The following is a 26,500-nucleotide window of genomic DNA, read 5'->3' as shown; positions in this document are numbered from 1 at the left end:
TTATGCTTTGCTATAAGGAAGCCACAATAAAGTTCATCATCAAAGTTTTTCTTTACTTTTACTTTCACTTCTAATAGTTAAGTACATTTAATATCAGAAAATTACTTTCGATACTCAAGTACAGTAAATATCACATACTTTAAGACTTGTACTCAAGTAATATTCTAAAAGGTGACTTTAACTTCTACCAAAGTCATTTTCTGGTAAGATACTTGTACTTTAACTCAAGTATTGCTTTCAAGTACTTTATACAAGACTGGTGTGAATGTCCCACACCAGGAGTAATTTATATAGTTCTATTTTATAGTGATCCATTATCTGTTCAACACATGTTCTATTAAAGAAAAGATAGAAAATACATATGTGTGTGCTGTAAAGTGGTTAGAAAAAATTAATCGGTATCGGCTGGCCTAAGAAAATCAGAAATCGAAATCGGCCTAGAAAGTTATAATCGGTGCATCTCTAGTATTTATTAGGTTTTTCTTATTTTATTTTTTTTTCGAAAACTTTTATTTTGAAAGGTTTTGCCGGAATCTCTTCCCTCGCCACATCCGCTGAACTTGACGCAGGTGTAGTTCGGTTGTTATTGTCGAAGTTAGCACGTGTGTTTGTTCTTTTTGGGGTTTGACAGCCATGGAAGAAGAGACAGAAAACACCGTCGACAACGGACCCGCGGAGCCGGTAAGTTTTTATTAAAGTGTTTACACTAATAACGGAAATATGACCGTTAACCAAGCAGCTAACTAGTCAGTCAAATTCCGTTAAGTAGCTAACTAAGCTACCGCTAATTCTACGTTTAGCTTGTTTTGCTAGCTTGCTCTTAAATCTTTGTTTCCGCAGGAGGAGTCTGGCACGGCCGTTAAAGACGAGCTCATAGCAGTTTTTAAAAACACTTTGGACATCTCACAGGTTGGTTTAAAAGTTTTATATCTTCACTTATATAAATATAAAAAGTAGTCACGGCTTTGGTGAAACTTTTCCTGCAACTTAACGATAGATTTTCAACGTTTTACATGACGAGAGAACGGTCCGCCAAACTACATTCAAAATTCTGGCAATTTTAATATATAATAAAAAAAAAAAATATATATATATATATATATATATATAATATAAATAAAAATATAAATTAAAAACAGATTCTCAAAACAATTTGGACATCTCACAAGGTTGTTTTAAATTTTTTATTTTATAGTTCATAGTATTTTTTTTTTTTTTTTAATTAAACAAATGACGCTGAAGTTAGCTTCGGATTCATTGCTGAGCGACTGATCCTCTTACGTCTGATTTCTGATTTTCACGCAGAGCCTACGTAAGTGGCCTGAAGTCAGAACTTGTGTGTGTGTGCAGGGGCGCATCTAGAAAAATATTTATGGGGTGGCGAGAGGGGGGCAGGAATTTTTGAGGGGTGGCAACATATGGCAGACGTATATATACTGAATTCACAGTTTGATGAGAAATAGTCTGTACACACTACAAAAGGGTACAGGCTGCCATTTACAAACTCAGACAGACAAACTTAATCTCATGCAATCATGAGCTTTCATGTGCAACAGTTGATATTAGGAATAAGTGACCATACGATGTGATCTCACTTAATAGGAGATAGAAGTATGATAGAAGTATTATCACAGGAAAGGCATTAAGGTAAGACACAGGTGATGAGTGGCAGATGTGTGAGAGGGGAAGCAAACAGTTTCTGACTGTGTGAGAGAGGCAGCGCTGCAGGCAGCATGTGTACAAGATTAGGAACTGTCATTAATTAGTTCTAACCATCAGACTGTGTTAACACACACTAACATTTTAGCCTGGGAGAGTATTTTTAGGTTAATTTGTTTAATTTTTTAATTTAATCTGAGCAATAGATCTAAAATACATTCTACAACTCATCTCCCCATCTCATCACACTTTCACACTGGCAACTTTCTCTAATTATTCATATTTAAACAAACATGAATTTTTATATTTATTTGATGTCTCTTAAATTTTTATAAAAATGTCCATCTTTGTCATTTGTTGTTCTTATTCATATGTAACTTAGTATATATGCAGTAGAGCCCTGCGCGGGACTGTTTTCTTCATCCCGCTCCCGCCCGCTCCCGGCGAATTTCTGACCATTACCACCCGCACCCGCAACGTGTGTGTTACACTCCCGCCCGCTCCCGCAATGTGTACGTCCACTCCCGCCCGCACCCGCAAAACTCTGAGAATTTATGCCCGCACAATAATAGAGATGCATTGACGTTATGTCTTCTCCCGTCCCGCATGAGAAAACACGTCATTTTATAGGTTAATAGGGAGAAGATGAAGGCAAAGAAGGCAGGTGCTTGCTGCTGTTAGACGGGGAGGAAGGAGCAGAAGGAGAGGGAGAGAGGGGGAGGAAGGAGAGGGAGAGAGGGGGAGGAAGGAGGAGAAGGAGAGGGAGAGAGGGGGAGGAAGGAGGAGAAGGAGAGGGAGAGAGGGGGCGGAAGGAGCCGAGGATGAGGGAGAGAGGAGAGGGAGAAAGGGGGAGGAAGGAGCAGAAGGAGAGGGAGAGAGGGGGAGGAAGGAGCCGAGGATGAGGGTGAGAGGAGAGGGAGAGAGGGGGAGGAAGGAGCCGAGGATGAGGGAGAGAGGGGGAGGAAGGAGCCGAGGATGAGGGAGCGAGGAGAGGGAGAGAGGGGGAGGAAGGAGCCGAGGATGAGGGAGAGAGGGGGAGGAAGGAGCCGAGGATGAGGGAGCGAGGAGAGGGAGAGAGGGGGAGGAAGGAGCAGAAGGAGAGGGAGAGAGGGGGAGGAAGGAGCCGAGGATGAGGGAGTGAGGAGAGGGAGAGAGGGGGAGGAAGGAGCCGAGGATGAGGGAGAGAGGGGGAGGAGGGGAGGAAGGAGGAGGAGAGGGAGAGAGGGGGAGGAAGGAGCCGAGGATGAGGGAGCGAGGAGAGGGAGAGAGGGGGAGGAAGGAGCCGAGGATGAGGGAGAGAGGGGGAGGAAGGAGCCGAGGATGAGGGAGCGAGGAGAGGGAGAGAGGGGGAGGAAGGAGCCGAGGATGAGGGAGAGAGGGGGAGGAAGGAGCCGAGGATGAGGGAGCGAGGAGAGGGAGAGAGGGGGAGGAAGGAGCAGAAGGAGAGGGAGAGAGGGGGAGGAAGGAGCCGAGGATGAGGGAGTGAGGAGAGGGAGAGAGGGGGAGGAAGGAGCCGAGGATGAGGGTGGACGGAGTCTTGGCTCGGAGCTCCCCCGTCCTGGGAGGCTCAGACACGCTGGTGTCTGCTCATAGATGGCCTATACAGTATATACTCAGTCAGTATATATGTATATATACTCAGTCAGTATATATGTATATCTATGGTTTCTGCTGGCGTGGGGGGGTTCCAGGCTACATCCTGATCCTGCAGTGGTTTTTTTAGCCGCCCACTCCCGCCCGCAGCAAAGTTAAAACCGCCCGCTCCCGCGAGATTTGCGTTGGGTACCGCGGGACCCAATCCCAATGCAGCCCTCTAATATGCAGCAACAGTTTCCATACCATGTGGAGCAGCTCGACTGGAGCTCGTTGGTGATGGCCCAGCTCTCTGCTTTCCCTTTCACTGTCTGAGCCCTGCACGGTATCTCGTCTCTCTCTTTCTCCCTCCTCATCTTGGTGATGCTCTCCCTCCATATCTTCACCGCTGTGGTGTTCTCCACCTCCTCCTGTCCCTGGTCGCCTTGGCCTTGTATTCTCACTCTGTCACCTTTCTGTTGCCCTTTTCTCTCCACCTCGTCTTCGTCTTCTCTCTCTCCTTCCACCTCTTCTCTCTCTCCTTCCACCTCTTCTCCGTCTACCTTGCTCAGTTGTTCATTTTCTATTTCTCTCGCCTTTCTCTTTGGTGAGAAAAAAACTACATATGCTACCTTTCCTCTTCATTTCAGTCAGATTAAAAGTAATTTTACAATGTTTTCCTTGATAGACGTTGAATCAATATTAGCTTTTGTAGCCGACTTTACACAGAACAAACGTCAGACCTAAGTAACATTATATGTATAGTTAGCGAAATAACGTTCTTCAACCTGATTTTTATCATCTCAAAATCAGCAATCAGCAACTATGCTAGCACTGTGCTTTCGTTATAATTTCATTTCTTGATAGATAGTTAATCCGTTTTGACCTCTTTCCTCCTGTGTCTCCTTTCCTCGTGACTCCTGGCTCCCTCGCTTCGCGCCGCTCAGTTTTCCAAACACATCAGGCTCTTGCCGCTCTGGCGTCAGCTCGTGCTGCATTCACTGCAGTCGGACATTGGAGATTCACGCTCATAAATTGTCAAATTGGCCATAACTTTTAATTCATTGCTGCCAACTGGGGTGGCAGCAGGGGTGGCAAGGCTTTCTTTTAGGGTGGCATTTGCCACCCTATGCCACCCCGGTAGATCCGCCCGTGTGTGTGTGTGTGTGTGTGTGTGTGTGTGTGTGTCTATACCAGAGAGTCTAAAGATTCTTAAAAACCCAGTTTCAGATCCGCTCAGCTATGAATAGGCGCTGAGCTATTTTAATTTCGTTGCCTGTGCTATCCAATCCGTGCCTTCATACTAGTTGAGACCAGGCGCGGAGCTGGCCCGCGCGCCACATCAATCGTTTTGGCGTCTCCTGTGTTTCTTCTGCAAGCCGCGAGCGAATGTGTCGAGCAAGGTAGGTCATCACGTACAGGAAGGCTACAGCGCAGCCGCACACTGAAAGACCCAGGGTTATCTTGACTTCTTAGCTGCGTCTACAGCGAGACACGCGATCAGGCACACTGGGAGAGAGTGCCACATTTTAATAATTTATTTATGTCCACATGAAGAAAAATGGTACACGTGAGATTGGTGTGATTTTGGACTGTGTGCAGGATTCAGAATCTCCAGAATCTGCATCCTCAGAGAAGACACAGAGCTGGGAGAAGAGAGACGGAGAGGGAGAGGGCGACGGAGAGGGAGACGGACAACAGGATGGACAGAAAGACGGACAACATGATGAGCAAAAAGACGGACAACAGGACGAGCAGAAAGACGGACAACAGAACGGACAGAAAGACGGACAACATGATGAGCAAAAAGACGGACAACAGGACGAGCAGAAAGACGGACAACAGGACGAGCAGAAAGACGGACAACAAGACGGACAGACGGTTCCTCCACCTGCAGCTGAGCCTGGTACAGAGTCGAAGGTAGGGCTGGGAAATATTCAGGGGGTTTTCCTGCATAGAGGAGCGTTTGTATGTGTCTGTCCGTCGGGTGGAGAGGACGGCGAGGTTGTGGGGTTTTTAGCGGTTCCTACCGTAATTCTAAGCTGAGAAAGTGTGTCTGTCAGTTGGGTACAGAGCTCCACGTGAGCATGGGCTTTTATGACAACATAGCCAGCATCTAACGTTAGCTACTCCGCTGTGCTGTGAAGTAATGTCTGGCTACGTGAGACTAGCATCTAACGTTAGCTACTCCGCTGTGCTGTGAAGTAATGTCTGGCTACGTGAGACTAGCATCTAACGTTAGCTACTCTGCTGTGCTGTGGAGTAATGTCTGGCTATGTGAGACTAGCATCTAACGTTAGCTACTCCGCTGTGCTGTGAAGTAATGTCTGGCTACTGTGCTGTGAAGTAATGTCTGGCTACGTGAGACTAGCATCTAACGTTAGCTACTCCGCTGTGCTGTGAAGTAATGTCTGGCTAAGTGAGACTAGCATCTAACGTTAGCTACTCCGCTGTGCTGTGAAGTAATGTCTGGCTATGTGATACTAGCATCTAATGTTAGCTACTCCGCTGTAACGTCTGACTATGTGAGACAAGCGTCTAGCAACATTATTGTGGATGCTCCTTCAGCGCGCTTTGGAGGAGGGTCTGGCAAAGCGAGACTATGGATGCTGCGGTCTCAGCCTGGCAACCATCGTGAACTTGGAGTCTGGGGAGGAGACGAGTCTCTCCAGTATTTAGAATTTGCACTGCAGTAACTATTTTAAACACTAGCTGTCAGTATTACATATTGCACCTGTCGGTACACGATCCGTTCTGCCTGCACGATCCGTTCTGCACATGCGCAAGATAATACTGTTTTTCCGAGGATACGACCTGCGCGATCTGTTCCACGCTAGCCTATGGCTAGCCTCCACCTGGAAGCTAACGTTAGTTTAGCTAACAGCTAATTCGGCTAACCGCTAGCTGACAGCTAGATTCAGTCTAAAATAACGTTAACTCAAACGTAATGGGAAAAGCAGCTACAGCTAAATTAAGACTTCACAGTAATAACAATAAAGACAAGTATTGAGTGATTGTATTTTAAATGAGCACAAGTAAAGTAGAACTGACGTAACAGCTGTTATATATGTTAGGTGTTTGTTATATATGTCAACGTTCATTTTCAAGTTTTATTTTGAGGGTCTTTTAAAGTTATTACATGCTGTCTCAGCTAGCAGTTAGCCGAATTAGCTGTTGGCTAAACTAACGTTAGCTTGCCTGTGGAGGCTAACGGCAGACCGCTACAATCAGCTAGCGGTTAGCCGAATGAGCCGTTAGCTAAACTAATGTTAGCTTGCCTGTAGAGGCTAATGGCAGACCGCTACAATCAGCTAGCGGTTAGCCGAATGAGCCGTTAGCTAAACTAACGTTAGCTTGCCTGTGGAGGCTAACTGCAGAACGCTACAATCAGCTAGCGGTTAGCCGAATGAGCCGTTAGCTAAATTAACGTTAGCTTGCCTGTAGAGGCTAGCCATAGGCTAGCGTGGAACAGATCGTGCAGGTCGTATCCTCGGTAAAACAGTATTATCTTACTAACTAACGTTAGCTTGGCTGTCGACCGGAAGCGTGGAACAGATCGTGCAGTGTCGTAAATCCTCGTACAACATGTGCAGAACGGATCGTGTACCGACAGCACCTTTACGCCCGGTTGCAGCGGTGGTGCCCTTAAAGCGACACTATGTAACTTTTCCCGCTTCGGTCCCCCTACAGCACGTGTCAAACTCAAGGCCCGTGGGCCAAATCCGGCCCACATATCAATTTAGGTTCACAAAACATTCTGGCCCACTTAGTTTTTGTTGCCTTTTCTGACGTTGTTGTGATTTTTCTTTTAACGATTTGTAACGTTTTCTGACATTTTTTGGCGCTTTTTTTCTATAATTGCTGAGGAACTTTTTCCTGACTTCTGTAGGACTTCATGTCGATCAAACTGTAAGTGACAAGACTATATGACACATGCAATAATGCAGTCAAAGATATTTGACTTTTTCGATTAAATAAAAGCATATGAATAAACTCTCCATGTCTGGCCCTTGATGTGATTCTTATTTCCCAGTGGGGCCCTTAGTGAAGTTGAGTTGGACACCGCTGCCCTACAGGTTGGAAGGGGAATTGTCCATTACATTACATTACATTGTCAGATCCGAGGCGACCCGATCTGGCAGACTTACACAATGTAATGTAATGTAATGTAATGTAATGTAATGTAATGGACAATTCCCCTTCCAACCTGTAGGGGGACCGAAGCAGGAAAAGTTACATAGTGTTGCTTTAACAGACGTTAAATGTGCGAGATGGACATCCGTTAATGCAGACTAATTGTGCAGCGGTCTGTCTGTCTGTGTGTCTCTCTCTCTGTCTCTTTGTCTGTCTGTCTGTCTGTCTCTTGTGTGTGTCTCTGTGTGTTTGTCTCTGTGTGTGTCTCTGTGTGTGTGTGTGTGTATATGTGTGTGTATGTGTGTGTCTCTGTCTGTGTGTGTGTGTGTGTGTGTCTCTGTGTTTCTGTGTCTCTGTGTGTGTCTGTCTGTGTGTCTCTGTCTGTCTGTCTGTGTGTCTCTGTCTGTCTGTGTGTGTATCTGTCTGTCTCTGTGTGTCAGTGGGCGGTGGGTGCTCAGTGTCGGGCGGTGTGGTCAGAGGACGGGCGGCTGTATCCGGCGACGGTGCTGTGTCTGGACGGAGAACGCTGCAGAGTCCGTTTCAACGGCTACGGAAACCAGCAGGACGTGGACCTGAGCGATCTCAAAAGCCCAGACGCTGCCCCTCAAACCCAGAGACCAAACTCTCAGGTAACGAAAAAAGAATGAAAGCCAGCCCTGGAGTTTCTTATTTGATACGTTAATGAGTAGCTTTCAGTCTTTTCATGGTCATTTTAAGAAACCTATTAAACCACGCAGAAAACCCATCTAAAAGGAGGATTTTTATGTTATTTTGTAAAGACGCAGTGTGCTACAAAAACATTAAAACTTGACATATCAATTCAATTTCAATTGTATTTATAGTATCAAATCATAATAAGAGTTATCTCAGGACACTTTACAGATAGAGTAGGTCTAGACCACACTCTATAATTTACAAAGACCCAACAATTCCAGTAATTCCCCCAAGAGCAAGCATTTAGTGTGACAGTGGAGAGGAAAAACTCCCTTTTAGGGAGAAACCTGGGACAGACCCAGACTCTTGGTAGGAGGTGTCTGACGGTGCCGGTTGGGGGTGTGATGAACAGTGGCAATACTAGTCACAGCATAGCAGGGCGTAGCAGAGCGTAGCAGGACATAGCAGGGCACAGCAGAGCGTAGCAGGGCGTAGCAGAGCGTAGCAGAGCGTAGCAGGGCGTAGCAGGGCGTAGCAGAGCGTAGCAGGGCGTAGCAGAGCGTAGCAGGACATAGCAGGGCACAGCAGAGCGTAGCAGGGCGTAGCAGAGCGTAGCAGGGCGTAGCAGGGCGTAGCAGAGCGTAGCAGGGCGTAGCAGGGCGTAGCAGGGCGTAGCAGAGCGTAGCAGGGCGTAGCAGGACGTAGCAGAGTGTAGCAGAGTGTAGCAGGACGTAGCAGAGCGTAGCAGGGCGTAGCAGAGCGTAGCAGAGCGTAGCAGAGTGTAGCAGGGCGTAGCAGAGTGTAGCAGGGCGTAGCAGGACGTAGCAGGGCACTGCAGAGCGTAGCGGGGTGTATCAGAACTCATCACTTATCCATTAAGAAATTGAACTCTCCTCATGGTGCGTTCACACCAAGGTGTTGTGGCCCAGGTTCTGTGGTGTGATTACATATAAAGTCGAAATGCAAAGACGCCATGAATTTGCTACATCGCGGTGTAGCTGTGTGCAAAAGCCAAGTAGTGTTTAGATTCTCCTGATATCCTGACGTTGTTACATCAGAAATGGAGGAACAAATGATTGTGACTAGAGATGTGACGCTGCATGGTGAATTAGAAAGAGGGTTACAAATTACATCCGGTTGAGATGATAAAAAGCTGCTAGCATGGCACGCCCTCATACTCTGCTTCTGACTGGCTAGTAGTCCTTACCTAGGTACTGTCAGGGCACGCCCTCATACTCTACTTCTGACTGGCTAGTAGTCCTAACCTAGGTACTGTCAGGGCATGCCCTCATACTCTGCTTCTGACTGGCTAGTAGTCCTTACCTAGGTACTGTCAGGGCACGCCCTCATACTCTACTTCTTCTGACCAGATATTGCTTAAACTTAGACACAGAAACATGGGAAACATAGGTTCCAGGTTGAGAAAAACGGTAGTTACCCCTTAAAGTACAAATTTGGAGATACTTTTCATGGTACGTGTTAGATTTTAAGGTAAATATAAAACCGTTAAAACCCCTCTACATATAAATGAGTGTCTCGCTGCTGTCTGTGTGGAAGGACTGGAAACCCGGCGCTCGCTGTCGGGCCGTGTACGTGGAGGACGGTCTGGTTTACCCGGCTGTGGTTCTGTGGGTCAAAGGTCAGCGCTGCGGCGTTCGCTTCGACGACTACAACAATGAGGAGGAAGTGGACGCCGGCAGCCTGATGAACCCCGACGAGCTCCACGGACCCAGCAGAGCCACCAAGGTAGATGGTTTTTAGGGTTGGAGGGGAATGTCTCACAATGCACACTAACTTTTATTCTTGTGTTTGTATCTTATTCTATTGTAGCTGGTTTTTAGTTTCTATCCCTTTTTGAATTGCCATTTAATGTTTTATGTAAAGCACTTTGAATTGCCTTGGTGCTGAAATGTGCTTTAAAGTTACCTTGCTGTACAACGTCAGCCTGTCAGTCAGTCCCCAGGGCACAGAGGACGCTGCTGTGCCTGCATGGCCGAGAGGAAGTGTAACTTCACCGCGACCGCTTCCGGATCGGCATTAATATTATATTGCAGCGAACGTTTGCATGAAGTTTTGAAAAGTGTAACGACACTTGCACCAACTTAACGTGTGTGTGTGTGTGTGTGTGTGTGTGTGTGTGTGTGTGTGTGTTCACAAAACCCACGGTTCGGTTCGTATCACGGTTTTCTGTTCTGTACGGTTCTTGTTATTTTTTCTTTTAATCTTTAGCACTCCAGAAATATACTTCAGCATATAATATATAGCTTAATTATCCACAATGTAGGATACAGTATTAAATAATGATATAGTTATATCATGTAATCATGCACAGACTGGATCTGACTTGACTTTAAGCCCATTATTGGGACCATCTCTGAGGGGAGCTAGGTGAGATTTTGATACAGCGAGAGGGAAGACGTTGATGATTTCAACATGCTTTTTATTTATTTGGCAAAAAAAGGAGAATGTGTATTGCTATCTACAGGAACTAATGTGCCTTTTTAGCACATGAAGATTGAAATATTACAGAATATCAATTGAAATAACTTGCATTTATCAAACTGCCAACTTCAGTGTAGCTCTTACAAAAATGTATCCTTTAAAAGAAAAAGAGAGGAACTCTTAAAGCTCCGTCTTTTGAATAAGTCAGAAAACGTTAAACATAAAAACAGTTAACCTTGTTAGTTAATGTCCTATCCTGGCCTGGCCTGGGACACACAGTCATACGGTTTGATAAAGGACTTATTGGACTTATCATTGCACTTACAATAACGAGCGTAGCTGTCAGGTCCTCTTGTATACGTCTCATCTCCGTTTTTTCCTGCATCCACCGTGTGTGTGTGTGTGTGAGTGTGTGTGTGTGTGTGTGTGTGTGTGTGTGTGTGTCTGTGTCGGGGTGTGTGTGTGTGTGTGTGTGTGTGTGTCTGTGTCGGGGTGTGTTTGTGTGTGTGTGTGTCTGTGTTGGGGGGTGTGTGTGTGTGTGTGTGTGTGTCGGTGTTTGTGTGTGTGTGTGTGTCTGTGTCGGGGTGTGTGTGTGTGTGTGTGTGTGTCGGGGTGTGTGTGTCGGTGTGTGTGTGTCGGGGTTTGTGTGTGTGTGTGTGTGTGTGTGTGTGTCTGTCTGTGTGATTTCGGTACCCAACCCTACTGGTTTTACACATCACAAAGTTCATTTTTATGTGATGTCTAAAAATGAACGTCATGCTGTGTTGAAGAAACTAGCGATTGAGACCATGAGCTCATTATGAAAATGTTTACTGAGGTAATAAATGAAGAGAGAAGTGGGCTCATGTTCTCATAGACTTCCTTTTGGAGCCGGTGGAGTCTCCCCCTGCTGGACGTTACAGAGAATGCAGCTTTAAGGAGCTTCAGCTTTGGTGTCAACGTTCGTGTAGTTGTTGATGGTTCTTTAGAAGTTGTTGGCGCTTTTTTCCCCAAAATTTTTGATACTTTTTCAAAGTTGTGCAATGCAACTTTAAGGAGCTTCAGTGTTGTTCATACTTTTCAGACCGGGAAGTTTTGTCTTCTTGTTATTTTTAACACTCTGTTGTTCCTGCAGGGCAGCAACTGGCAGTTCATCGTAACCAACGGCAAAGTGGACTGGAAGATGAGGAAGAAAGGGGAGAGAGGAGGCGAGGGACGGAGAGAGGAGAGCCAAGGGGAGAGAGGAGGCGAGGGACGGAGAGAGGAGAGCCAAGGGGAGAGAGGAGGCGAGACAAGGAGAGAGGAGAGCCAGGGGGAGAGAGGAGGAGAGGGAAGGAGAGAGGAGAGCCAGGGGGAGAGAGGAGGAGAGAGAGAGGAGAGCCAGGGGGAGAGAGGAGGAGAGGGACGGAGAGAGGAGAGCCAGGGGGAGAGAGGAGGAGAGGGAAGGAGAGAGGAGAGCCAGGGGGAGAGAGGAGGAGAGGGAAGGAGAGAGGAGAGCCAGGGGGAGAGAGGAGGAGAGGGAAGGAGAGAGGAGAGCCAGGGGGAGAGAGGAGGAGAGGGAAAGAGAGAGGAGAATACCTCGCAGGTAAGGCTGCATTCACACAGCCTGCGTCAGCTGTCAGACAGTCCGTTAAAAACGCAGGTCTTGTCATTCATTTTGAATGGTGGTAGTGTGTTTAGGCTGCGACGGGGTTTTCCGCAGGGAGGACACGGCGAAAAATTTAAGACCGACTCAACTTTTGTAGAAACTCCCCCCTGTGTCGCACTGTGGTGGCCGGTCATGTAACTGGAGATCAGACTTGTGGCTGTGTTTTGAGAGTCCCAAACAGGGAACAGGAAACGGGAAAGATCACTGCCTCTATCTCCATAGACCGTATATAAGAGTGGAGCAGCAGGTCCCGTGTCTCTGGACGGAGACCAGTGAAGTCTCTTTCCCGGTGATGGCTGAGCGTTACTGAGCAGCCTCCAACTGAGCTTGAAGACGTAGATGTGACGTGAGCAACCTGTCTGAAAGTTGGAAGTCTTCTGGTAGCTGTGCCAAGAGAAATCTCAATCATTCCCAATCTAGCAGAGACGGAGAGCGTAGGTATATGTAAGGAGATAACATAGACACAGGCTAATTATTGATCACTAAAATGATAGTTAACATTAGTAATTAAACTTAAACAGCTAATGGAAGTCCAAACTGCCTGAGAGCTTCTCCTGTACTATACGGTAATTCCTCTACTATGAGACAGTAAGTCTCGTGGTTATGACCCAATCGTTAGCCTATTTTTATAAAAACGTCTGCTACGGAGCCATAACGTGAGCCACAAGGTAATGGAGCCTTTTATACATTGTCGTGTTTCTTTAGAAATAAACAATGGACAAATAGAGTCTTTAAACTCTTCAGATGTAAAGTTATTCTCTGACAAAGTGACGTCAAAATGAATGGCAGTCAATGGGATGCTAACGGGAGGTGATGGCTTGGTAGCATCAAAATGGCGCCATAGGAGGTTCGAGCTCTGAAGCCAAGCTTACCCCCTTGTCTATCTCTGCCACGAGAGAGTTTAAAAACACCAAACACAAGCTCTGAACTGCCGGGAGTTTGTGGAACAGCTGAATGTTTCCTGCAACAACAAAGCACTCGCTATGTCTACATCGGGATGTTAAAGAACGCAACAGGACGTCACGCAAATGGCCCGTTTCATTGACACAACCCTGCGGAAAGTTGTTGGATCGCTTTTATAAACGTGAATGCTCCAGGTTGTTTGTATTTCTTTAAACCAATCTCAACGGTCTTGGGCGGCGCTGAGCTCCAGACGCAGCGACGGTGGCTCTGCTAAACAGTCTCAGGAAGGAACTTGTTCAAAAGAAAACTCCACATACAATATTAAATTAAGTTAACTGACACAATACAGTACCGTGAGATATTTAAACTAGCTGATACATGGTTAAACCTCATTGGCTCTTACCAGTGTATCTCCGTGTGTACTTCGTCCACAGTAATCCCACCAATCAGTCCCAAAACCTCCCAGTTAGAGAGGAAATGACCTAACATATTCTTTATAAAACCTCCCAGTTAGAGAGGAAATTACCTAACATATTCTTTATAAAACCTCCCAGTTAGAGAGGAAATGACCTAACATATTCTTTATAAAACCTCCCAGTTAGAGAGGAAATTACCTAACATATTCTTTATAAAACCTCCCAGTTAGAGAGGAAATGACCTAAACATATTCTTTATAAATCTGTACAGTCATTCCCTGAAAGAACCTATCAGACCTGTCACTGAAGCTTTGAATATTCGCTGTTGAAAAGCACCAAAGTATTCGCTTGAGTCCTAAAATGATGTGAAAAAGAGACCCAAAACTACCACAAAGAGACACAATGTATGGGGGAATTGCATTTGGCTTTAATCCCACAAAATACAGAGAGGTCTTCCACAAACGGAGGGAAAACCCTGCATGTATTTATGATACAGGAGGAAAAGTTTTCTGTCCTGTCAGTCAGGGCTCACCTCCCTCATCCTGGGAACCATTAAACCATTAAAATCCATTTTTAATATCCTGGAAAACTAAGATTTGTCCTAGAAGAGTTTTTTTTTTATGTGCAACAAATATGATTAATACTGCAAACGTAAAATCAACCATCAACCTTTTGAATAATTTATTTGGTTGTCTGTATAGTTCCAGGAGTTCTTATTTTGTCTGAACAACAATTTCAAATTATTATTTTCTTTAATTAAAAGTAATGTTCAGTTTATTATGATTGGAAAACTTCACGTCCTGGAACCCAGACATCTTAGTGTTTGCTTGATTTTTAGAGAATGAATAATTTAGGAATGCAACTACCCTTTTCCCTTTTTGGTTGTTTAATCATTTGGTGAAACATCGCCACAGTTTGTGTGAGCTGAGGGTTTACGTGCGTGGTGTGTTGTGTGTCTGCAGGTGAAAGAGAAAGCCAGTAATCGGAGGAAAGTGGAGAAAGAAGAAGAGAAGAAGAGAGGAAACCAGCAGAGAGACGGAGCAGAGAAACCGACCAATCACAACTTCTCTTTCTTCCCTCCGTTTCCTCCTCCTCCGTCTCCTCGGTCGGCCTCTGGGGTAAAACAGACAAACTAAGACTTTGTGTTTATTAGGGGTGGGAATCACCAGAGCCCCCACGATACGATATTATCACAATACTTTTGTCACGATACAATATTATTGCGATTTTAAACAAATTGCGATATATTGCAATTTACTGACATATTGCAATTTACCTTTTTTCCAACTTCTAATTATGCCTTCAAAACTTTATCCACGTCCTGACCTCACCAGAAACATAACCTCAACTGCACCACCTAGTGGACTGAAAAGGCAATTGATTTTTATCATTCTAGTACCAAAAACTTAAATTGTCATGTGCAATTTATATAATAAAAGATCGATACTTAGCGTCCATGTATCGATACAGTATTGCCACTGAAAATATTGGGATACTATGCTGTATCGATTTTCCCACCCACCTCTAGTGTTTATTTGTGACTGATATATCCATCTATCTGTTGGATCAGTCTGACCCAATAATCGTATCAATAGCATGTTCAATATCTTCACTGCTGCTACTTCTATTCACTCTGTACTTATTCCCAGGGTGCCATTTGAGAAAGAAAGCTTTCTGAATATGCACAAAAAAACATGCAAGAATTAAATCCCCCCCTTCCAGTACAGAGCCACTTGGCCAGCCGTGCCAAAACACTTATGCACTTCAATATGAAATGGAAAAATAATCTCAGAATGAAATAGCAACAACGTGGTGTCAACATCAAACACAGTGTGTTCAAGCCAGGGAGCGGAGTTCACTATGCGGCGAAATCAAAAGACTTTAACCCAGGAAACACTCGTTCTTTCCTCGGGAGCGTTTTAATCAGAATCCGATCTTTATCCTAAACTTAACAAGTTGTTTTGGTGCCTAAACTTTACTGTCATAGCTGCATGACGCTCACTTTTTCTGGCTAAACTCCACCAACACAGCCCCTGAAATGGCCGTCATCTGGCGGAGCTCTGTAGCCGGCTCACAGTCACCTATTGGAGGCTAAACAACTGCCGCTGGTAGCCGGAGTCCTGGAGCTCTGTAGCTGGCTCACAGTCACCTATTGGGGGCTAAACAACTGCTGCTGGTAGCCGGCATCCTGGAGCTCTGTAGCTGGCTCACAGTCACCTATTGGGGGCTAAACAACCCGCTGTTAGCCGGCTTCCTGGAGCTCTGTAGCCGGCTCACAGTCACCTATTGGGGGCTAAACAACTGCCGCTGGTAGCCGGCTTCCTGGAGCTCTGTAGCCGGCTCACAGTCACCTATTGGGGGCTAAACAACTGCCGCTGGTAGCCGGCTTCCTGGAGCTCTGTAGCAGCTAAATACAACCAGCAACTGCTGCTCTGATTTGATCTTCTATGGCATTATGTGTTTACATTACAGCGCTTCACTTAGTTTAAAATACTTATATTTTAGGTACATGTGGTCTATTGGTGGAGTAGCATTCATACATTTTGTTCCCACCGGGGAGAAACATAATTCAGCAGAGATAAAAGCCCACACATCCCCCGCCGGCAAATCGCACCCTGCTTATTTAGGTTCCTACTATTTTTATGTTGACACTGCACTTTATTTATGTTCACACTGCACTACAATATAATTTGTACAATCCGTTGTTTAAGAAACAATCTTTGTAACCTAATCTCCCTTTACTTGTGCTTAACCTTTTTATTTCTTACTGTAGCTATGCTACTTTGTTTCTTTATACACTGGTTGATTCGCTCTTTCCGTACTCTTATTTTGCCTTGAATTTGACTGTAAGCAACTGCAACTAAACAGTTTCCCTGAGGAGATTAATAAAGATTGTGTGTTCCTCTCCAGGATGCCGTGTCCTTCATCCCTCCTCCTCCTCCTCTCTGGGCGTTTGGTGGGAAAGAGTCGAGCTCTGCGGCTGTGGACGCCTCCTCCAGCATGTTGATGCTGTGGTACATGTGTGGCTTCCACACCGGCAGCTACATGGTCAGTGTATCAGCCATTTTGGTTGGTTTTGGTTTTGATTGGTTTCAACCTTCAAAACTTGTTTATTGCTAAGGCTATATGGTAAAATTTCAATGATTTATTAAAAATGTAATATAACTTATTTCAACAATACATTGCTATTAAAAGGGTTCATACGTTTTGAAAAAAAATGGAAAAGTTATGGAATTTAAAAAATGCAAATTCCAGGCCTTGAAAGGTTTTGGAAACATAAAAAGACCCAGAAAGTTTTGGAAAGTCTTGGAATTTTTTTTTTAAAACAGTATAATAATATGTGATTAATAAATGTATTTCACGTCGTCCTAACCTCACCGGTCTATTCGGGGCGCGATGTTACGACTCCCACTATGACCCACATACATTATCATTCATTTTATGGTTAAACCTCTGAGGGGGAACTTTAACACAGATTTTTATTCTTATTGTATAATGTCAACTGACATTTTCAGGAATACATAGTCATAGAAATTTGCCAAAAAGTCATGGGAAAGTCATGAGAACGTCATGAGAGAGTCATGGGAAAGTCATGAAAAAGTCATGGGAAAGTAAGGAAAAAGTCATGGGAAAGTCATGAAAAAGTCATGGGAAAGTCATGAAAAAGTCATGGGAAAGTCATGAAAAAGTCATGAAAAAGTCATGAAAAAGTCATGGGAAAGTAAGGAAAAAGTCATGGGAACGTCATGAGAGAGTCATGGGAAAGTCATGGGAAAGTCATGAAAAAGTCATGGGAAAGTCATGAAAAAGTCATGAAAAATTCATGGGAAAGTCATGAAAAATTCATGAAAAATTCATGGGAAAGTCATGGGAAAGTCATGAAAAAGTCATGAAAAATTCATGGGAAAGTCATGAAAAATTCATGGGAAAGTCATGAAAAAGTCATGAAAAAGTCATGAAAAAGTCATGAAAAAGTCATGAAAACGTCATGGAGAAGTCATGGGAAAGTATTGGTTAAAATGCGTATGAACCCTGTATTAAACAACCTCTTGGGGAAAAGGGTATTTTACAACAACTTTGAATGCACCACAAGGCTTTTCCAGTTTCAAGTGAACGCACCGTCTGTGTTCTCTGAAGAGCAGACACAGATACAGTAAAGTTTTAGAGCTGGGACGATACCTTTCCATTCTTTCCCGATACATGGGTGGCGATTGGATTTATATTGTGATTTTCATTTATTGGGATTTGATAGTACTGACATTTCCCTTTCCTTCTTTAACCCTTGTGTTGGCTCCCCGTTTACTATGCAACTTTTTGTTTTTTCTGGGTAAAAATTTTAAATTCACACATTTTTATAAAGTTTTAGGCCGTTTTTTCGACCCATTTTGTCGCTTCTTTTCCCGACGTTTTTTGGGGCTTTTCCCAAAGTTTTGGTCACTTTTTCCAATGTTTTTGTTGTTTTTTCATTGTTCTTTTATAATTTTTTTTTCAAATGCTATCAAATTGACAAAAACACCCAAAGTCAATGAAAGTAGTGAACTGATCATTTATTAAACTTGTGAAGAGCGTTGTAGGGAACCATCCACGTTATTAGTTTTTTTGACATTTTGGTTGAAAGAAACCCACATTTCTGAAATAGAAACTTTTTGAAAATGGGTCAAATTTGACTCGAGGACAACAGGAGGGTTAATATGTTCTATTTGTGCTGAAAAGATGCAACGTTTTGGGGCTTCAAACAGCAAAATCTGTGACACCTGGTGGTTCGTAAAACATTTAGCAGCCCTTCAAGACGGGCCGAAGCACAACATCACATCTCTGATTTAAATGGTCTCATGTGCAATAAAGATTCAACACAGACGATGCTTGTCAGATTGTTACACTAGATGAGAAAGTAATTGAACGAGTATCAGTCTACAAGTATCTTGGTTTCTTCTTAGAAGAAAGTTTGTCCTTCAAGCAGCATATAGTGTTTAAAGTGCCCATATTATGAAAAAATCACTTTTTCTGGGATTTGGGGTGTTATGTTGTGTCTCTGGTGCTTCCACACACATACAAACTTTGAAAAAAATCCATCCATCCATGGTGTTTAGAGTGAGATACGGTTTCTGAATGTGTCCTGCCTTCAGTCTCTGGGTGAGCTGGTCAAAATCGGCACGGCTTGTGACGTCACAAGCCGAAACGAGCAGGCTAACCGCAACCATTAGCTCGTAGCGTTAGCATGCTAACGCTAATGCTAACGCTAGCATGCTACCTCGTTCTCAATAGCAAAGCACTGCTACAACACACACAAGTTCACCATAATCTACAAAAGAACTACTTACATGTGCGCCCTCATTTAGAAGTCTCCCAGCTAATCCTGCCTTGTAACTGACCCAAGTTGTAGAAACAGCCTTTCTTTTACTGTCTATGGAGCTAGCTAGCTGACATGATCTACATCTGAGCTACTGCACATGTGCGAGTGCAATCAAAGATAGTACAGAAGAAGAAGAAGAAAAGAGGTCTCACTCTGTAGCTAAAACAGAGACCAGCTGAAAAGAGGATCTGCAGCAGTGAGAGAGAGCGGTGCAGTACAACTAAAATATGGTGTTTTTTGAAAATTAAACCATGTAAACCTATTCTGGTACAACCTTAAAATACAATTATGAACCTGAAAATGAGCATAATATGGCTGCTTTAACAAAAAAAAACGTTTTATAGAAACAAAGGCTATTTCTCTTTTAGTGTGAGAAAAACACTTCTACAAGCAACATTTCTGTCACTGCTGGATTATGGTGATATTTTATACATGCATGCAAATCAATCTTATCTGAAAATGCTGGACTCAGTATACCATGCAGCATTAAGATTTGTAACTAGGCCTGCACGATATTGGAAAAAACTTACATTGCAATATTTTTTTCCCTGCGATTATATATTGCGATATGAAAAAAAGACTAATTTTTACAAGAGGACATAAATAGCCCTATTTAGAAATACTAAATCATTCTCACCTACTGGGCTGGTTTTGTAGGGGGAGCATCTACAAAGAAACTAAAAATGAAAAAGGAAATTTTCTTATGTGAACCAGTCTTTGTTGAACTTTAATGCTTTACAAAAACCAGAGCCAGTAAGCACTGTGACTGCTCTTCTGAAGTGATTTTGGAGAGGGAAATTAGGAAGAAATACACTGGTTGACTGATGTGACACCATTGTATTCATATAATATTAATCCAGGCTAAAGTGGATGATATTAATAATGCATGCATGTTGCTTCCGCTAAACTTCAGGTTGTGGTCGACTAGCGGGGCCTGCTTTGGTTGTTTGCTAAATTGATTAAAATTGATCATGATTGGTGGTTGGCTGTGCATGCAGAGCCTGCATGTCACACTCTCGCAACAAACTGTGGATCCAAGAGCTCTTAAATCAGAGTAAATGACGTTATATCAGACACAGACTGCTGTTGGAGATTAGTGTTACGTTTCCAGCGTCGCAGCTCCGAACCGGACAGACGCCTTGTTTCTTTAGGCTAACTATGTTAGCTTTAGCCTGGCTGGTAGCAGCTTTCTGCGGTGAAGAATGGCCTGGATATGTCGTGATTATGTTGCGTTAATCAGGTGATTTAGTTTGTCTTTGCAGCGAACAGAAAACACTGACTACTGTAGCTTCACTACCCATGGAGAAGCATGTGCATCACTGTGTCAGCGGCAGCTGCCGCTTACCGTACTTTTCTACACACGGAGAGCCTCACTTCCCATACCCCCCCCCCCCCCCGTCGGACTAACGTTACGTCACATGACCACCTGTCTTAAAGGGGAAGGGTCGACCGGTAACAATCATGGGAAAGGAGAACGGTGAAAGTTTACTTTTTTTATCAAGCAGCAAAGAAGTTGTAGCGTCAACATCGCAACGTCCTGCGATGTGACTATCGCACATGCACACATTGCAGGATGTAGACGATGAAACAAAATATCATGCAGCCCTATTTATAACTAATAGTTTTCGTACTCATCACTGTAGCTTGTATGAGAGCGTTGGTTGTCCTTCTTTGCACAATCGCAGGTTGGAGCATTGGTAATTTTTTCTTTTTAAGGCCATACTCCTTACTTATGTTCTCTCCTGACTCCTAAAGTAGAGCTGGGCAATATATCGATGTTATATCGATATCGTGGTATGGGACTAGATATGGTCTTAGATTTTGGATATCGTGATATGACCAAAGTGTCTTTTCCTGGTTTTAAAGGCTGAATTACAGTGAAGTGATGTCATTGTCTGAACTCACCAGACTGGTGTAACTGTTCTATTATTTGTCTTTACCCATTTAGTCATTATATCCACATTATGATGATTATTTATCAAAAATGTCATTATGTAAATATTTTGTGAAAGCACCAATAGTCAACACTACAATATTGTTGCGGTATCGATATTGAGGTAGTTGGTCAAAAATATTGTGATATTTGATTTTCTCCATATCGCCCAGCCCTAACCTAAAGTCACCACCAGGAAATGTTATCTTTCCTCAAATGGGCAAATCATGTATGACATTCCCCGAACGTGAACTGTCTTCGGTGAAAGTGCCTTTAAAGTTTTTGCACCCTCATCCTGGTATAAACTGCAGAATCATCTTCAATTAGACTGACCTACCAACAATGACACAGTTTAAAATTAGGATAACGGACTATTTGAGTACTAAATGCATATGTGCTGTTACTGAGCGCTGCTGGTGATTATGTTGAGATGATGTTAGATTGTCTTTTTCGGTTTTCTGTTTGTTTTTCACTGTATATTTTAATATGGATCTATTATACTGCTGTCTTGGCCAGGACTCCCTTGAAAAAGAGATTCTGAATCTCAATGGGATTATTTCCTGGTAAAATAAAGATGAATAAAATAAATAATAACAACAAGCCTGCAAATGATAGTGTTCTTACAATGGGTTGAAACTGCTCTTTACTTGAGGGAAAAACTACCGTTTCTCTGACGTCTCTGTAGAGGTTGAAACCTGGAGATAAAATAACTTTTAGAAGATCAACTTTGGTCTCAGAGTGTAAATATGATAGTTGTCTGAAGCTTCAGTTTAAAACCCATGTGCTCTGTGGATCTTCGGGGTGGGGGGGGTGGGGTCGTCACCCTGAAATCGGAGGAGAAACCAATCAGAGGAACCAGACAGCGTGTTGTAGAAGCCTGGGCCTACTTTTTCTAATTGTTTTCTATGAGTGTGAAGCCGTTTGCTTGCTGCTTTTGCGTTGCCAAGTGCTGCGTTTTTGCAGCAGCGTCCCGCACGCCTCGAGTGTAAAAAAAAAAAAAAAAAAAAGCCTACTCAGAGCAGAAAAGGCGTCCGACGTCATGTAACTTCACAGCTAAATAACGGTTGTCAGCGTTAGAACAAAGCAGAGAATCAGAGAAATAGTTTTCTCTGTTTCATCTCCAGGAGAAATGCAGCTGTAGCAAGTATCTCACTATCACTGTTAGAGTTGGGTACCGAAACGTGGTGCCAATAGGGCACCGGTTCCGACCTAAACGGTAGTAACGAGACCGAATAAGAACGAAAATTTGGGTGCCTTATTTCGGTGCCTGACTTTCCACTCCACTCACCAGCAGGTAACGTTAGCCTAGCTTTAGCTAGCAGCTGGATTAAACAGGTTAAATGCTGACAGCTAACGTTAAACAGTGTAAAGTCTGACTGTATTTCAACAGTCTGCTCTGCAGCAGCAGATGACGACGTCGGAGAAACACAGACGGTGCGTTCACTGAAACTGGTAACCTACAGCCTCGCGGTGCATTCAAAGTTATTGTAAAATACCATTTTCCCATCTGGTGGTTTTTGTCATTCAACAGCAATTTACTGGTGAAATAACTTATTGCTTATTATAAGTTATAGTTATTACATTACTATTAAATCATTTAATTTTGACCATATGGCCGTAGTAATCAACAAGTTGTTCTTAAATGTCACCGACTGTTGTTTAGTACCCTTCTTTTTTTTCTTCTTTTTCTTTTAACTTTCTTAAAAAGTATTGGTTCAGGCACCGTTTAGGCACCGGCACCGTTTTAAAAGTACCGCTTTAGCACCGGTATCGGGAAAAAACCAAACCATACCCAACCCTAGTCACTATCTACATTCATGATAGTGATGCTACAAATGATATCCAGCTACAAAAAAAGCCTGAAAAGTCTGAAGTTAGAACAGAAGTACAGAGAGTGGTTTCTATGCAGATGATATTCATGCATAGCCTGGTGAGACCGTCCTGATCTCGCAAGCTCCAGTTTTCTACTCGCAGATCAGTCTGGCATCTTGAGACAGAAAATTTGGAGCCGTTCGACAAACGACCGACCAATCAGCGTTGGTTTTGAGGCGGGTTTAGGTGTGACGCAACGAGAAGAGACTGTTCAGTCTAAACAACGTGGCGGCTTCCACGGATGAGATGAGCGTAGCTATCGTGCAAGTTTTATCTGAATTAGAAAGTATTCCTTCATTGAAAGAAGAGCAAAAAAAACGCCACTGGAGGCTTTTTTCGGAGGAAAAGATGGTTTTGCTCTTCTCCCGACTGGTTTCAGCAAGAGTTTGATATATCAACTGGCTCCGCTAGTCGTGAAGAAAATTAGACTCGTGAGACCGCCCTGGTCTCGCAAGCTATCTGGCAGAGTCAGGTTAGTGATAGACAGATGGTTTATCCAATCAGCTAACCGGTATTTTCGTATTTTCTCCAACGGAAAGTTCCCAGATGCATGCCGACACATTCAAGTCATTCAGTTTCTTTGGGAGAAACTTTGAGTTTAGAAGTTGTTTTGACATGAATGTCAGTTTGTTGCTGACAGGAGGAGTTTCTCTGAGTCTAAAGTGATGTGTGTTGATGTGTTTCAGGCTCAGCAGGGGTTCCAGTCCAGCTCCAAAGACTGAGGTAAGAACTGAACGCACCTGTCAGGATACCCCCACCTCTGCTGCTCACATTTCAACTGTCTTAGTGGAAGAGATGCACGGAATCAGGCTACATTTACACCGCTACCTTTTGGTTTAAAAAGCTGCTACGTCTCCCCCTCTCATTCCCCCTGCTCTGGCGTTTCCCCCTCTCATTCCCCCTGCTCTGGCGTTTCCCCCTCTCATTCCCCCTGCTCTGGCGTTTCCCCCTCTCATTCCCCCTGCTCTGAGCCCCTAAACCAGATCCATTAGGAAACACTTCTGACCCGTTTTGGTTTGGAGTCTGCGGGGTTGTGTTGCAGTCTCAACGGCCGCAGACGGAGACCTTTGGCAACGCCAACATTTCGCCGTCTGATTGGGTCTTATTGGTCACGACGTCTCGTTCTCTGAGACTTAAAGCTACTAACGTTACCATGGTAACTACCAGCAGTGGGCGGAGTCTCCACGCTGCCTCCTGTTTATGTCCAGTACACCAGGATGATGATGAGATATGAGGTTTGGGCGTGTTAGTGTAAACAGAGATTAGTTCTTCTACTGGAGATAAAAACTCTCGGTGCACAGAGATCACTTGGGGCTCAAAACTCAAACGCTTAAAAACCAAAACGTAGCGATGTAATTATAGCCTTACTGGAGTACTCCTTTTAAATACTACATTAACATACAGTACATTTATATATTTAATGTGTAAATTCAACTTCAATAACAGCTGATTTAGCAGAATGGCCTGAATATAAGACTTATAATATGGTCTAGACTTTTAAGGCCATGTGACACCGGAAAGTTGAACTAAAGGTCATGTTTTGGTTCATTCGCTAAGTTTTGGTTTAGTTTATATCCACAACGTTTAACTTCCGCGATTGCTCTGTTGCCGCTGGAAATTTCTCCAGATGTCCGTCTCCTTCCTCTGTCTCTGTGTTGGCGTTCTAACCTCTGGTGGATTTGTGAGGACTATGGTTAACTGCTCCTCAGATCTCTGCAGGGTAAATCCAGACAGCTAGCTAGACTATCTGTCCAATCTGAGTTTTCTGTTGCACGACTAAAACTACTTTTGAACGTACACATGTTCCACCAAAACAAGTTCCTTCCTGAGACTATTTAGCAGAGGCACCGTGGCTCCGTCTGGCGCTTAGCCCCGCTTAGATGATTGTGATTGGTTTAAAGAAATGCCAATAAACCAGAGCATGTTTTCCTCCCATTCAGGAATGCTGTGTGGACTAGCCAGACCCTCCTCTGCAGCGCTGTGGAGGAAGGTCTGGCCATGAGACACTAGTTTTGGTTTCACGTTGGCTGCTGTGCGAGCGAACTAAGGAACTTCAGGGTCCTTTCACACCGACCTCGTTTGGTCTTTGGACTTTTCAGTTTGATCTAGAGATGCACCGATTCCATCTTTCTAGGCCGATTCCGATTTTCTTTGAGTTAGACCAGCTGATACCGATTTTAGCCGATTCCAATTTCATTTTTTCTAACCACTTTACAGCACACACACATATTAATTTTCTATCTTTCCTTTAATAGAACATGTGTTGAACAGATAATGGATCACTATAAAATAGAACTATATAAATTACTCCTGGTGTGGGACATTCACACACATCTAAAGAGCAATGTTAGAACCATTGTCTTCTTTTCACATCAATATCAACTAAAGAAATGTGATTTAGGTTTTTGGTGTCGTCCCTCCACGCCCTACTTTCTCCTTGCAGGTGTTGCATATTGTAAACTTGTTATCTTCTGCACACACGCTGAAGAATTCCCAAACAGCTGACATGTTGCAGGTTAATTCACCAGGTTCCTACATGTGGAGAATAGCACCGGCACACGGCGGAGAAGTTGAGAGAAAGGAGAAAGAGAGTGTTGTGGCGTCCGTGTGTGCGTGTGTCCTTGAGAACTGTAACTGGTATAACTTATGTTGTCAGTTAATTGGAGCGTTGACCGGCATGAAATCAGCAAAAAAACGGTCCCCGGTCATGGCCGAGCACGTGAAAACCGGCCAATTCCGGTCACCGGCCGGTCTATCGGTGCATCTCTAGTTTGATCCAAACCAAAACTACAAACAGCTGGGATTTGGTCAAACTAAAAGAGGCGGTCTCGGTCCGGTTTGGTCCTACAGGGACAGATGATCAGAAAGTACAGGTTTGACTGCTACTCAATGAGCATGTGAAGTTACTCCGAAGAATAACAGAAACTCTTCTTTCTCCACCACAGAAACAAGAAACCTCCTTCGTCTTTTAGGTTTTATTATTTTGCTTCACAGACAGAGAGAATGACGGGACGAGATGCAGCCGGGAAGATCCTCTTTTTGTTTCCTTTAAAAGTGCACTTGTACATTTAATTTGTATATTTTAAAACTTGATGTTATGCGTTGTAAGTTGAATGTTTTCCTGCTGGCGTCCGTCGATGGTACGGCACGTAGAGAGCGTTTGTTTTCAGACACTTTGAGAGACGTTTGAATCTTTCTGTTTGAATCTGTTCCTTTGTTCAGTCGGTGAATCACTGAAGAGTTAGACAATGAAATGAAAAAGTATTTTGTTATTAAAAACAAAGGTGAATATCTGCATCTTGCTCTTCATGTCGTCTATAAACTCAGATCTGCATTTTAAAGGTTCAGTTTAGAGCTGCAACTAAACGATTATTTTCATCGTGGATGAATGGATTAGTTGTTTGGTCTCTAAAATGTCAGAAATTGGTGCAAAATGATGGTTTAAAAATGTCAAAAACCACATAAAATGCCACAAAAGAACTTCGAAAAAAGGACAGAACAGACTACACACGACCCAAAAATACTAGGATAAGACACAAAATGACTCTTGTTGATGTAGATATGATGGGGCAGGACAGGCTAATGGGAGACTGTAGATATATTATTTCCCATTAGGTCTGTTATCTCTCTCAGCAAGTTGTTGCTCCACGATTCCCGTTAGTTTACATCTGTGAGATCCATTATTTACAGTCTCCTGCCATAGTAGACCATAGATAAACTTATCAAATGACATATCTACGATAGTAAAACCCAGTGTGAGGTGTGCTTTGACTTTTGTCCAAATATCATATTCGAAGTTCGTTTGTTTACTAATATTAATATTTGAATATATTCAAATATTTATTAATACTATTTTGACCATTAAATGCCTTCAGTAAGACCTATATTGGTATCAAACTTAAGTTTTTTTTTTAAATTAAAAGTCAGACCCTGGA

At 43.5% G+C, this 26,500-nt stretch overlaps 1 protein-coding gene across 1 annotated transcript; it reads left to right on the top strand.

The window, feature by feature from the left end:
- The first annotated feature begins 633 nt into the window (after positions 1 to 633).
- On the top strand, positions 634 to 25,862 carry LOC116067415 (survival motor neuron protein-like). The gene is made up of 10 exons (XM_036007428.1): positions 634 to 681; positions 888 to 909; positions 4,834 to 4,880; positions 5,056 to 5,151; positions 7,806 to 7,994; positions 9,577 to 9,765; positions 14,370 to 14,525; positions 16,318 to 16,455; positions 23,252 to 23,288; positions 25,511 to 25,862. Exons 1-9 carry the CDS (start codon positions 634 to 636, stop codon positions 23,285 to 23,287), a joined length of 921 nt encoding a protein of 306 aa, XP_035863321.1. The 3' UTR covers position 23,288; positions 25,511 to 25,862.
- The last annotated feature ends 638 nt before the right edge of the window (positions 25,863 to 26,500 follow it).

This window comes from Sander lucioperca, chromosome 11 (genome assembly GCF_008315115.2).
Source record: "Sander lucioperca isolate FBNREF2018 chromosome 11, SLUC_FBN_1.2, whole genome shotgun sequence".
NCBI lineage: Eukaryota > Metazoa > Chordata > Actinopteri > Perciformes > Percidae > Sander > Sander lucioperca.
Note: the sequence above shows the minus strand (reverse complement) of the source record. Positions and strands in the feature narration are given on the sequence as shown.

What these genes read in the sequence shown, in the direction of transcription:
- LOC116067415 (XM_036007428.1), top strand. Translation starts at nt 634, where the DNA reads ATGGAAGAAGAGACAGAAAACACCGTCGACAACGGACCCGCGGAGCCG. An exon ending in ACACTTTGGACATCTCACAG is followed by an intron (nt 910 to 4,833) that starts GTTGGTTTAAAA and finishes GACTGTGTGCAG; the next exon opens with GATTCAGAATCTCCAGAATC. An exon ending in TCCACACCGGCAGCTACATG is followed by an intron (nt 16,456 to 23,251) that starts GTCAGTGTATCA and finishes GATGTGTTTCAG; the next exon opens with GCTCAGCAGGGGTTCCAGTC.